Source organism: Glycine max, chromosome 3, assembly GCF_000004515.6.
Source record: "Glycine max cultivar Williams 82 chromosome 3, Glycine_max_v4.0, whole genome shotgun sequence".
In the NCBI taxonomy this organism is placed as follows: Eukaryota; Viridiplantae; Streptophyta; class Magnoliopsida; order Fabales; family Fabaceae; genus Glycine; species Glycine max.
This window is the reverse complement of record NC_016090.4, coordinates 46,283,871-46,298,838: the sequence shown is the minus strand read 5'-3', so window position 1 is coordinate 46,298,838 and position 14,968 is coordinate 46,283,871. Positions and strand designations below refer to the sequence as shown.

The 14,968-nt window shown below is 33.0% G+C and overlaps 1 protein-coding gene and 1 pseudogene across 1 annotated transcript; both read right to left on the bottom strand.

The window, feature by feature from the left end:
• Nucleotides 1-1,388: 1,388 nt before the first annotated feature.
• Nucleotides 1,389-3,700, bottom strand: LOC106798120 (protein trichome birefringence-like 26; annotated as a pseudogene).
• A 2,346-nt stretch (nt 3,701-6,046) lies between these two features.
• Nucleotides 6,047-11,161, bottom strand: LOC100814647 (protein ENHANCED DISEASE RESISTANCE 4). Its single transcript, XM_003520820.5, has 5 exons — nt 10,357-11,161; nt 7,816-10,072; nt 7,471-7,531; nt 7,156-7,379; nt 6,047-6,579 (listed from the first exon to the last, which is right to left on the bottom strand). The coding sequence occupies exons 1-5, from the start codon at nt 10,472-10,474 to the stop codon at nt 6,525-6,527; spliced, it is 2,715 nt and encodes a 904-aa protein (XP_003520868.1). The 5' UTR covers nt 10,475-11,161; the 3' UTR covers nt 6,047-6,524.
• Between the last annotated feature and the right edge of the window lie 3,807 nt (nt 11,162-14,968).

The window sequence follows — 14,968 nt, the reverse complement described above, 5'->3', positions numbered from 1 at the left end:
CCATTCTCCACTTTGCCTGGCATGCCGATGTTTCAAGCAATTTGAAATTAAGTGTCTAATACTAGTATCATTTTTTTTCTTTTCTGAAATGGTCTATTATCTATTAGAGTAGATTATCATCTTTGCTTTGTATTGAACGGGACCACTATTTAGAGATTATCTACACACAATCTTATCGTGACCATTATATATTCGATGATTCGATCCACTTATTAGTTACTCACATAAACTTATTGTTTAAGTAGACAATCCACTCAATCACATTAATGCGTGTTTGAAAACTCGTTGGAAAAAGTCAAAACTCACGGCAATTATAGTACAAAATGTAGAAGCCATGACTACTTACTTTTTATTTTTTATTGAATTGAATTCTGAAAAATCATGTCTGGAATTCGAGAACAAACACGCTCTTAATGAATCGTAGGAATTTATAAATAATAATAAAAAAAAAAGTGAAGAGGGATATCCATCATGCTAATGTTTTTTGGGCTGATAGGAATTTAGTCTTATAGAAATGGGCTTGAACTTTGCTTCTGAGCTGCACATTGGAATGGGGCCAGTAACAGTACCCTGCACAGTATTTGCGATTCTTGGTTCTCCGTAATGAGGGAAAGACAAAAAAAAAAAAAAAACAGAAATAAGGAAAAGAAAGAAAGAAAGAACAGCTGAATCCTAATAGAAAAACAGGAGGCATATCATCCTGCTAAGAAGTCTAGTCAGCAACAATGTTAATGTTTGCCTCAGGAGAAAGACAAACAATGGCAAAGAAAGGATAACTTCCACGATTTATGAATCAAAGCTTTGTTTGATGTCCTGAATAACAGCCCTATCAATTTTCTTTACAATTTGCCTCACGAGTCTCCCATCACATACCAAATATTTCGTTTACAACAAATCAAATTATACAAATTTCTTTTTGATAGCCTACATTTAATTAGTTATTTTTTTAACGGTACATTTACTTACTATTAATTATATATAAACTTATAAAAAGAAATATTTTATATTTTTTAATTTTTTATTATGTTTATTATATATTTAGTAGTTTCTTGAAAAAATGACAAACAAAAAATTCAATCCAATACAAATTGCTTTAAATTGAATTAAATTAAATTTTAATTTTAAACAAAAATGGTGAATTAAATAGTTTTCCATATAAGTTAAAAAATTGTCTGACTAGTTTTTTTCTTCTTAAATGGTAACATTTTTTAAAAAAAAATCTTTGAACCTATTCTATTTTTAAATTTACCGTTTTAATCATTTTTTTAAAAAATAAATTATCAATAATTGACAATAACTTATATCATAATATAAATTATTTATCATAATTTTTTTTAAAAACATATGTTAAATTTTTTTATTCCAAATTTGAATTATAATATAAATTGTGTATTAAAAATTATTTATTTATTAGAAATTCTAATTATATAAAATAAGCATTTATTTATCTTATGCATGGCACAAATTAACTAAAATATCAGTTATCTATTCAAAACTCATTCGATCTTAATTCTTGACCAGGCGACCCCTCCTTAGTCCTTATTACCCAGGTGCTTATCTTGCACATAGTGTAAATGTTATTTGTACCAGCAATTTTGCAAGGTGGACGTAGCAATGCCTGAGCCCAGTTGTGTCCAAAAGTTTCAAGTTGTTGGCACTTGTTGAATTCTTGGCCTTATGAAACTCTTCAAGTTCAATGCCTCTCATGATGGAATCAACATAACTCACTTCTACCTGGTCCTCTTTGAAGGGCACTGCCCTATTGCAGCACCCTCCACTGAACCACTCTCGATTCTCAAAGTGGTCTGGTGTGGTGGTTCTGAAGAATACAACCGCTTTGTGTTCTGAGTTTGTCATGAAGTCAAAAACATGCTGCAATGCTTTGCAGTACGTGTTTCCAAACCCACCTCAGTTAAATTCTTTCCATTGCAGTTGTGGCAGCCTGTTACAGTGTTGTTTTCATGGTATATTGCTTTCTTGAGAAACCATTTGCCACCTGCAATTACAACATAGTCAAAATTCTTGTATTGGTTTGGTCCATTTGTCGCCCAGAGTATCGAGATAAAGCTGTATTTCTGAAGAGGAAACTCCATTCATGTCCTCAAATATGTCTGCTCTGATAAGGAAACTGGCTCATATAACTGAGAGCGTGAAGTTGTGGGAAGGGAACTTCCATATCTTTGATCTAAATTCCTCATCATGGTACACCTCATCAGCTGCTTCCACCTGCACCACACAATCATTTAAGCCTAACACTAGACAAATCTACAACTACAGTGCCTCTAATCGGTAAAATAGTGCATACCCGTGAAAGAAGAATTGAAGCAGCAAAATCAATTTAACAAGAAAATGTTCAAGTTGCTGTATATGAATTTCAGGCTTCAGACTAGAGTAATGAATATTTATTGAAAAACACCTGGTGTTTACATAGATTCCACAAATTAAATGTTCCTGTTATGAACTCAGCCTTGTTTCGAGGACAAGGGACCTCCGTAAGAAAAGGAAAGTTACTGAAAATTCTTCTCTGCCATTTCCATTCATTTAGTGCTTATTATTTATACATATAATTGTTTGTCTGCTAGTGAGAATATCTGCCTAACAGAATTGCACTATTGCATAACAGAATTGTTCTAACTAATTCTGTTATGACCTATGCTAGGTTGTGCTGAAATGGCCTATGTGCTGCTAGGTGTGCTGATTGTCCTTGCTAATGCTAACAGTTCCATTCATGGCTTGTAAATATTTAATTCTCCCACACAAAATATGTTTTCACACTAATGATCAATGATCAGCAAATTAATCTTGAAGATCTGGTTAGTGGTGTGTTTACAAGTATTTCCACATTCAGGTAGGTAAGGTTGTTTGAAAGAAGACACCAAACTATCAAGCAAGCAGTGGACAACCCTACAAACACAAGCTGTTTTCCACAATCCTACTTGTACAGCTTTATTAACAACGACATATCACTATCCCTAAAAGGACATTGCAGTGCAAGCTGTTGAACCTTGTTTCTCATAAATCAAAATTTGAGCACGTGTTACAAATGATAGCTGTAACCATGCTTCATGATCAATGGGCTAGAAACTACACCAAAAATCTATGCATCTAATTAGACCAGATCACAATATCACCTGAACTAGATCCGGTATGGCATCCACAGGCCCCATTTCTAACACTTGGCTTTTATTGAAAAATACAAAACAGGAAACATGTTATCATATAAATTTCTCATGATTTGACAAGCCAACGAAGAGGAAAACATGAGTGTGTCTAAAGCAATTGACACCCAAGTATTACTTGTCACATGAAACCATCTCATCTCATGTGACTCAGAGGGACCAAGAATTAAGAAAACCACCGAGAAGGTCTAAAAAAAGAAAGTTAGAAACAGAGACGAGAGAAGGAACTGAGTGTACCTGGGAGAGAATGCAAAGTAGTGATTACACATGGTTGCGAGAAATGGAATCACCAATAAAGGCCCATGATTTATCCCTCATCATGTGAAGGAATCACCAATAAAGGCCCTTGGGTTCCACCTCCAACAAAGGTACCCCGAATCAGGCCGTCCATTCCTCATGCAGTTTTGATGATCTTCAATCACACGGCTGTTCTCATTAGTGTCCATTGGACCATTTGGCTCCGCCACCCAATCTCCCACAAATAGATCACACTTCTCTGCATCTAAATATTTCAAAGGAAATTATGCCCCATTATTGTTCTGATCAGTAATTTTAAAGATAGCAGGGAAATTAAATACATACTTATTTGAAAGATTTAAATGGTCCCAAACAGCTGAAATCTCAAAAAGGAATCAGAAGAAAGAGGTAGAAGTGGTGTTCTCCCTCTCTCTGTTATATTGTATTATTTTAATGATAAACGTGTATGAAGCATTAAAATCCAAACCCATTTAACATGTGGATCATCTGACACGGAATTGTTGCTGTTGCGGCTTAGTTAATCAGTCATCTTAAATTCTCAAGTTCAAGTGAGATAGAGAGTGTTAATTCACTGTAAAAGTATCCAAGTAGAGTAAGAAAGATAAAGGAAGCATGTCGCCTTGTACTAAAAGAATCCAAAACACATTCATGTATAGGTCCACATGTCAAAACTCTTGCAAATTCAAATAGCGTAACACACTGAAAATCCCAATGCATCTAAACGACTAAGCCAAATTAAGATGGTAGTTTCAGAGTATTTATTTTTAACGTTGTAAGAGTTATAAACAATCGAATTTGAAACGTAAATCATCTTTAACCGTAAAAAAAAATTAAGTCCAGTATCTAAAAACAAGTAAATCATTAAGTAACGAGAGTTAGAGATGTTCTTGGTTGCACTGATTGAAAAAAAAAAGAAGGGAATTTGCTTAATTAGAAGAAGCAGTAGTTAACATTAAAGGCTTACATTTAGCTGTTGTGGGGACCAAATGCTTCTTGCCTTACCTTTTAATCGGAAGGAAAATAGATCTATGATAAGTATAAGTGAAGTAGTTAGCCAACTTAGCCTCATCAACGATCTCATCATGGTCCACATTTTAGTTTTTTTTTTTTTTTTTTTTTTTATGTTCAGCGATAATATTTTATATAGAACGACTCTCAATTTAATATTAGGCTGAACAATAGTATTTCTTTGACATAATTATTGTTGTAGACATTATCCATCATAAAATTGGTCATAAATATTCTGTTTTAGTCTCACTATCCTCTGATGTGCCGTGCTCTGCAAAAAATCAAAACGAAACCTGAAAATTGCCTCATACAGCCATACATTATTTTCATTATATTTGAAAAAAGGAAAAAGGATGGAAGCAAGATGCATCCTGATAGGAATTTTATTCGACCCATTTATTGTGTTCTTCACTTCTTCTATCTATCTCTATCTGACTATCTGGTTGGATTACCCTAGCAAGTAGCAACCCTTTTGATTTTATTTTTTTTCCCTTTTCATTGTCAGGTCAGTTGGAGGGATTTGATATGCTTGACTGTACAAAAAACAAGTTATTTTCCACCTCATTTTCGAATGATAATCGAGGCATTCCATTGTGCTTTTCGTTTCATTTTTCTTTTCTTTGCAACAATTCGACAAAAAAATAGTTTTCCTTGTATATAAATATACAATGAAAACTAATTTTTGCTTTATATAAAAAAATAACACAAAAAAACAAGTTATTGTCTTAATTTTTAATTTAACACAACAAAAACAAATTTCTATTTTTGTCAGTTATTTTACAAAAAAGATGGAAACTTAATTTTATATGAAAAAAAGCGTGGAATAAGATGGGCCAATGCAAGACCACGCTGTCAACTCAGATCTGTATCCTAATTTTCATTTTCCCGTTTTTCTCTTTGCCAAAAAAATCACATATAATCAATCGATTTACATTACAGGACCACTAAGCAGGAACATGGTGGAAATTGTGAACATTGGACAAAATGAGAGATCTAGGTGAATTAACTAAAGAAATAGAGCGAACTTCAACTATTAATCAGTCCTCAGGTTGACGTTTCCACTTTCCACCAAAAAAATGGACTTGCTTGGGTAAGTTTATTTAGAAGCATTTCTAAAAAAAAAAAAATAAAAAAATAAAAAATGAAATGAATTTTTTCATATATAAAAATAAACTCTTCATGAGTTAATTTTTAGAAGCTCACCAATATAACTTCTCTAAAAAAATGAGATGACATTTACAAATTAACTAATGAAAAATTCATTTTAACTAATGGAGAAGCTCATTTCATTTTTTTCTTCTTATTTTCTTCTTCTAGAAGTATTTCTAGAGAAACTTACACCCAAACAGGCCCGATGTCAAGTAATATTAAGCGTGCATAGCAAGTTATACACATGGTTATTTTGCAACCCTCAAAATAATAAATAAAGAAAAAATCTGGGTCAAATATTCTAGAACAGGCACAATGTGACTTACACCTGTAAAACTATGTGATACAATCAAGTCATAATTCTTGTTTAGGTTGTTTTTCACTTCCTTAAATAAGATACAAAAATAAAATAAAATAAATACATATTTTCTTAATAATAAGATACAAACGTAAAAAAAATTACATATTTTATTTACATCTTATCAAAATGCATGCACACAAGATAGAAGAATCAACAGTAATCTTGCTCCAGATCATAAAAAAAAAAAAAAAACATTTCCATGATTCACTTAGAAATGCATAACTAAAACAAACTGATCAAGGAATAAATTACAAATTCTACACTATATGCAAGACTTTCCGCTTAAAACTTTTCCAAAGACTTCCCTGATATCAAGCACCAAACTTCTAATGCAGTTTTTTTAACCTATAAGCGTATAAAAAAATTACACATTATATATGTAATATAAAATCCAGCCATGCACAAAATCAATTGAACTTGGTCATACAATGGAAGAATTTCAAGTAATCTTGCAAATATTTCCAGCTTGTTCCATTATCAGGGGTCCCAAATAACGATACCGAATCAGAAGGAAGGAGCAAAATTCACCTTCTCCAACCTGTCGCAGAATCTTTTTTTATACATTTAGCTTATGTAGCTGCTCTAGGTGCTTTCATGCCAAATCCATGCTTTACTTTCTCCACCCTGTTAAATTGTCAAAAAAAGCATGGCTCGAATTGAAAAATATCCCAACTGAATGCTCTCAAAGATTAATAAAATCTAATGCAATATCAACAATTGTATCAGTAGTCAAATGCTGGAATCATACTGAAAACGAGAGTAAACACCATCATTGCGTGGAATTAGGTTTATGCAATGTACGTAGAAAGAAAGAACAATCAATTTGGTGGAAAAGATAGATAAATTATTCACAAACTAGAAGCTGCAGCCTGCTAAAAAACTGTGCATCCCATCTCTTGATAAATCTATAATGATATGCTAGATGTTGATTGCTTTCCTTCTAACCTAAGAAACCTCTAAACCAACTCAAAATATTACAAAGATTCCACATGTATCTTGGAGACCTCCTGGCTCCATCCAATCTAGGGCCCAAGATGACAGGCAACTGCTAAAATGTACATTGCTAAGGGAATGAACTTGGCTTTTAGTAATAACTAATTAGTAAAACACTATCATCTCCAAGTATATAACAGGAACATTAGTACATTAAAACAAAAAAGGTAGACATTTATTGGAGAATAGAAACAGAATAGCACTTACGTTGGTGCAAGTTTGCCTAGGCTGTCCAGCTCTTCACCTGTGTCTTCATCCAGGACTCTCCCAGAAATTTCAATGATATAAGATCTATCTATATCTGTGGGGAGTCCTCTCCCAGATAGCAAATCTAAGTCTTTTTGGTGAAGTTCCCTACCATTTACTAAAACACCAGTACTCCCACCAGAACATTTGTCTGGGAGGGGATGATTGAACTCTTCTATAAATGGCTGCAGGAGAAATCACCTTGCTTAGATAATATGATTGGGCTATGTCTATAAGCATTCAACCAACAGATGATGATAGAATGGTATAACTTACAGGAATTATTCCAAGACAAGGCCCTCCCATGACACCCCAAAATCCAGCCCGAAAATCATACCTGTATGGGGGGAAATCTGTTAGTTCACTAGAGAAGCAATCAGCAGAAAATTAATAATTTGTTTGAAATTGCAATATAACCTTTAATTCTGTAAAGGGAATCTAAGCATGAAACTCATCTTTATTCTGTCAGTGAACACATACTATATACAATTGCAATTTAACTGAATCCACTAACTACAACAGGAATTTATAGGAGCTCTTTGATATCTCAATCTAACATAGCATCCGGTATAAATGGTACAGAAGATAACAGCTGCCCAAGTGATCATAAAGCATACTAACCAATAATTTCCAGGCTGAATTGTTCCGGCTAGCTTTTCAGCCTTCTTGACAACACGATCTGATAAGGGCTGCCCATTTACAGTAACACTGATTTTGCTACGCTCATCTGTATGATTAGACCGGGAGAAATCTCGGAAGCTTTTCTTGATAATGTTTGCAAAAAATGATTCACCACCTCTGTTGGATCTAGGATGATCATGTTCTCGGCTAGCATCTCCAGAATCCTGGGAAACCCCAGTGTTAGAATAATCATGGACATCCATCTCTGTTGCAAGTGCTGTCTCTTTCAAAGAATTTTGACGTGCTGACATCTTGTCCACTTTTGTCTTCTCCTGCTCTGAGCGACTACTTTGGTTTCCCTTTCCAAACCGATTTACTGCATGGTTATTACTAGAGTAATCAAAATACTCCTGCAGAGGGGAGCCAGCAGGAGGAGATAGAGAGTCTGTAGTTGGCCGTTGAATGGACTTAGTGGCCTCCCTTGGAGCAATCATTGCTTCCGGACTATTTTCATCTTCAGAGGTACTGAGAGATGAAGAATGAAAACTCGGCATCTCCCGGGACTTGTTAGAGTTCAAAGCAACCAGAGAAATAGGTTCTCTGTCTACTGAATGAAAATCATAACCAGAATAATCATCAGATGAAAAGTTAGCACCAGTCCTGCTCACGTGACCTCGGGAATGTGACATACGGCTACTCACAACCTCATTAGAGCTATTATCACCTCTTGAGGGAACTCCCTTTGTTTCTAAATTAGGAGAAATAACCAGCTTCTTATTGATGACAGCAAAGCTGATTTCTGAAGAACAAGCCCCACATTGCACCTTTTGCTGGTGATTTTTCACCAGAACCAATGCTTTTTTAGGCAGTAGCAGCAACTCAAAGCAATTATGACATGAGATGAAGGGCGAACCACCAGCTGCAGGATAGCAACGCTGGCTACTGCTAGCTAACATTACTTTGCGAGGACGGCTTCGAACAAAACCACTCATCTCAGAGTTGAAGTCACTAGCCCATCTTGCATGTAATTGTTTTTGACGATAAGTCACAGGAGGAATGGTAGTTCTAGAATTATGAACATGTGGACCAAATGCCCCTGGGATCTCATGATGGTATAACATAGGATCATTTGGGGTATCGGGGAATCTGCTGTTAATGAATGAAGCAGGCAGTGCTGGCACTGAACCTCTTTGTTTGCTATCATAGCAATGGAAACAAGAGCAAGTAGGTGGGTGAAGCATTGCATTATGCGAGTATAGTTCATATGAATCTGGATTAGTATCAACATACCGTCCAGGATAGTAGGGATGCAAAGGCTGTTGTGGGAACTGGTGTGGACCTCTCCTCGGCATTTGGGATGCAAGAGGATCCCCGTATCGATTTGGATTATGCATTGAAAGAGGGAAGTTGGGCATAGCCATGTCATGACCACTTGCATAAGAATATGGATCATGATGATAATTGAAATGATTGGAACCTGCCACATGCTTATCAGTGCCAAAAAATTGCCTTGAAGTTCTGTTCAACCCTGATGATCCATCTGAAAACCAAGGATCAGAGCCACCACCATAAGGATGAGGATCCGGAGGAATCATCCTTTCTTCGGGAAGAATCTTTCCTTTGGGGTTGTGAACCATTTCAGAAGACTTACTGATGTGAACCTTTAACTCATCCAGCTTCCTTAGAAGCTCAGCTCGATCCTGCTCAAGGTGCTGAACCATGTTTGGACCATCTGATTCTTTACGACTCCTCCACGATTCCATATAATTACTAGAAAAGCCATTTGAAGGTCCCTCGTCAGGATACTTCGAAGTGGAAAATCTCACATTTTCCATATCAGCTCGTGGCTTTCTCCAAAACCCTTCCATCTCATTTCTCTCTCCATTCGGCCAATTAGAGAATTTGGACCCATTCTCACGACCAATTTGAGACTTGGGAGGTTCCTCCTGTTCTCTTCCTATTGTTTTACCCAGTTCATCTTTATTCCTGCCGACATCAACATCATCATCAATTACCCCTTTCTCACCAGCATCCTCTGGTTGGTTCTGAAACCCCTCGTCGATGTTATCTACTTTATCCACAGCCCTTTGATTATCATCCCTAGAGGGAACACTACTGGACTTAGCATCAACATCTGAAGCGTCACTGCGATCAACTAAGCCTTTCTCCAAAGAACTTTCTGATTTACCAGAATCTCCTCCAAGTCCAACCTTCCCCTCATCCGACAAGCTACCACTCACATAACCTTTATGCTTCGCTGCAAATTAAAAGCAAATGGCAACTAAAATTAGAAACTAAAACACTTGACCACCCATTTCCAATTTTCCCCCACAAAATATAGGATCATTAATAAGCAAATAAAAATTAATTAAATGTACGAGATCGTTTCCTAGCAATGAAGTAAAAAGTGGAAATGCAAATTTTGTCAAATAAGAATGTCATTATTTGATGGAAGAAATGCTAGAAATTTCGAAAGCTCGTAATAATCAAAAGTCAAAAACAAAAACAATGCGACAAGAACAAGAGAAGAAAAGAGGGTACCTCGAAGAACGGCACCACAGCCACCACATTGATAGACAGAGTAATCAGCGAGTTCGGGAAGAAGATTTTGACACTTTGGGCAACGCACCAATCGCAACTTGTTGGCCGAGTCCGACATGAAGAAACGTTCGTTTGAAGGGAAAGGAGAGGAAAGGAAAGGGACTAGTGAGCAAACACCATCAACAAGTTACAAGAGCAGAGAAGAAGAAACATGAGAAACGAAAGAAGCTTAAAAAAGAAGAGGGTGTTTGTTTCTCCCTAAAGTGAATGCTTGGCTTCTTGGAAACAACAACAACAGCAACGTTAGAAAGGGAAGGGTCGAAGGTGGTGATGTCGTTAAACAACAACGCTTTCGTTCAGAAAGTGAAAGCAATACATTCATACGCTCGGAGAGAGAGAGAGAGAGCTATTTTCTCGCTTTTTCTTTTGCAGCTGCAGCTGCTGCTTCTTCTTTTGGGTTTTCTAAGTATTTTTCTAAGAATCCAAACACCAAAGACAAGGAAAAATAAAAAGAAAGGAGAAGGGGGTAATTAGTTAAGAAACACAGCGGGGACAAATTTTCCTCTTGGGGAATCTTAGAATTTGGGGAGGGTAAATTAAACTCTGAAGAAAGCTGAAATTTCTAATGCCAAATTACTGAAGGATCCCGAATTTACGAGTGTGAGTTGGGCTTCAAAGGAAAAAAAGAGTACGAGAAAAGCACAAAGGATCATTTTCCAAGGTTGTAGCGTACTGGTCCTATGGCAACGAGGAGAAACAACCAAATAATTGTGTCCAAAAACCGAAAGTGAAACGACGTCGTTCAGAGGTAATTTTGGCTACATGTGCATTGGGAATGATGGAAGTAGTGGAACTGCGTCTGTTAGCAAAGATTATTATTAAAGTGAAATCAGGATAGATAGTTCTCAATAGGCGGCTTTTCTTTCCATTTTATTTACTCTTGAATTTCATTAAGCCAACATCTTGCTACAATTATGCGGCATGTTTTAAAAAAGTCAGCATAACATAATTACATAATGCATTGTTGGGTTGGGTTGTTTACTTGTTAAACACTTCTTATTGCTATGCGTTGTTTTCTTCCTTTTCAATTTTGATGCAGTCAAAACAGCTTTCATTTAAAAGAAAAATATGTTTTGTGCAATGAGTGTAAATTGTTTTGGGTTAAATATTTTAAATTTTTGTTTTGGTCTTTAAATAAAAAAAACATATTTCAAATTTAAAATAAAAATGTTTTCATTAGCTACTTATATGTCTAACAATATGTCATGTAGCTTTTTCAAGTAACACCAGTAATGTCTATGTGACATGTGAATCCAAAATAGACTAAGTTTAGAGTATTTTTAATATATATTATCAAATTTCATATTTATTTTTTTTAAATAAATCATAATTCTACTATTTTTCAGTCATTTCATATTTTTTAGTTACTTCACTAATTTTATTTTAATAAGTTAATTTTTTTAGCTTTTAATTAACTTTTCAACTAACTTTTTACTTTTCAGTTAATTTTATCAACATAATCTTCCAATAAATATTATTTATCTGTCCTAAAGTGAATGCTAAAGATTAAAAACAATGCGTTCAAATTTTGAAAAAGATTAAAACTAACGAATTTTTTTTGCTAGGATAAAAATTAATGATTTCAAGTTTTAGAGGGTTAAAACAAAAAAAAAATCAATAACAAAATTTATTCATTTTAACAAATATATGTTGTTCAATTATTTTTTTTAGTATGTTTATTCATAAAAAATTAATATTGATTAAAATTTTTTGTTTTAAAAAATAATAGTGTATCTTAATTATTACAAGAGTATGAGTTGATGTTTATCAAAACTAAAAAATTCATAGAGAACTATTAATGACTTATTCAGATCTTTGCTGACATTGTGTTCAAAATTTTAACATTACACCGATAAAGTTATACCACAATTGATAAATATTTAATCACTTAAATATGTTCAATTTATAACGAACTATTTGATAATCTTTTGTTTTTTTACGATTATTTTGATAATCTTTATACTTTATAAGTGATTAGTACTTAATAAGATCTTTTGTTGCTACAAATACGGAATTTAAAAATTCACCTAATAAGGTGAAATTTCTAAAATCCCTGAACCTCCTAGTAACTTTTTCTCTTTATATATATATATATATATATATATTATTTTCTAATTCATTTTTCAATACAATAATGCATGTGATTTTTATCATGAGAAACTATTGACTTTCTTGTTGATGAATATCAACATCTCTCTCACATACACACCATTGGGGATGCTTAAGAAGTGCTTGACAAAGTGTTACTCTGCTGTAATTTAGTGATTAAGAGGTGATTTTCTTGTAGCAACTTTGCTCAAACGCTATTTGACAAATTGTCCAAGAGAGATCTATTGTATCCTGAGTTACAATTATAAATGTTTTTAATTTTTACCGTATGAAAAACTGAAAAAAGTTCACACATTTATTTTTATTTAATGAATTTTTCTAATGATTTTTTATCTTTATTAAATTTTATCGAATAGCAAAATATGTGTTAGAAAGATTACATTCCTTATACTCTTTTTAATTCTTTTATCTCAAAAGATATGACCCAAAAGAGAAAAAGAGAGTGAGTAGAGAAAGAAGAGAGATAATTTTCTTAAAATCTTCACCTTGTTTTTTTATATAAAAAATACATGTTCTTCTCTTGTCTTTAGAAATAAAACTACTTAATTTTTAATAATTTTTCATGAAACGTGTTTGTCCCAAGTTCTTAATATAACAAGAATAAAAGCCTAAGTGATTCTCTACTCATTCCGATTCTTTCTTATTACGAGCATAACTTGAATGCAAATAAAAGAGGCTTCACTTACATAAGTGCAACAATTTAAATATTGTTTTCTATTTCTGTCATATCTATATAAGATGTGAGAACTAAATGAAATTCACATTATTTTTTTTATTTTTCTCCTGCCAAATGTTCAGGTACCGTTTGGTAGAATGAAAAAAGAAGTAAAATAAGATAAAAATTAAATTAAATATAAAAATGTGAATTTTATTTTATTTTAGTGTGTTTTTTTCTTTCTCTCGAAACAAAAAAAGTGTTAATTGGCGAGGGATTGGAGAAAAAAAAATAGAAAGTGAGAGAAGCAAGGTTTTGTGGAGGTGTGGAAAGGCAAAAGTGAGGAGGGAGGCTGACTAGTTTTCTGACAAATCTGTGAAATCAGTCACGCATTGCAATTTGCCTATGACCCAACACAAGAACAACATTTTCTTTTCTTTTCTTTATCACTGACAAATCTTTGACTTTTGCTCTGGAAATTTGGTTACGATGCTCTCACACACTTTTCTCAACATTAAAATCCTTGCTTAAATCATTACTACAGAAATAATTTTGGCATCAACACATAATAATTATGGGCATAATTATTAAAAAAAATATGTAATTTTTTTAAAATTATTTGAATTGATATTTCAATATTTATGATATCAATAAATATATATTTTTTTAATTAAAAGAATTTCTTTTTTTATTAGTTTTTTTTTATAAATACTTTAAAATAAAATATATGATAGTATAATATACATTCAAATTTAACTTTTTGTTTTCCTTTTACATATACAATTTAAACGGGTTAATTTTTTAAAAAACTTCTCAAAAATTGTGTTTGACTTAACTCTTCTTTTTAAGAAAAAAAAAAGAAAAAATTAAGTAAAACATTACGTGAATTAACATTAATTATAAATAAAGGAATGAGTAATTAACAACTCAAGGAAAAAATACAAGATACAAAAGAACAAAGACAAAAGGAAAAAACCAGTGAACTTTATTGTAAAGATGCTAATGGATGTACTCTCAAATTCATGCAAAAAATGATGGCATAAAAAATAGTCTAATTTATATCTCATATAGGCTAATGACATGATGTATCTAGTATATATAAGTAAGTGAGAAATAAATTTCATATTCGATTTATCCTTCAAAGTTTAGTTAAATTCAAAATTTAAAGTTCAAAATTTTAAATTAATATTAAAATTTATCTTAACAATTATTTTTTAGCTTATTAGACCATTTATTGTTGAGTTATTATTGGATCATTCTTAGATGTTTGGTTTAGAAATTTTATGTTCAAAATGTCCAATTCTTAATACTAGTGGAGTGTGTTAAATATTTCATAATGACTAATAATATGACAAAAATAATATACAAGTTGATGATAATCTTTATTTTTTAATTTTTAAGTTAGTTTTTGAGATTGAATTATGTAAAAAGCTAAAATTATAAGAGACTTCTCTCACATACAACTAGAGAGTTTTTATTTTTCTGAATGTAATGTGAAGAATTAAATATATTTTAACCTGTATATACGATTATGTATTATGTATCATTTTAATCTTGCAATTTTTTTTTACTTTTAAACCCTGCCATTTATTTCCTGTTTTTATTTGAGAGATATAAGAGATAGAGTAAAGAAATTGGGTAGAGATTATAGACTAATGTGGGGGGTACTATTTAGGGGCGGGAGTTTTTGAACTTCTCTTCTTGGGCCATTAAAAAAAATGCCAATTTGGGGGGGGGGGCGGTTGTATTTTTAATTTTGTGTGAACAAAAATTCTTATGATAGAGTGT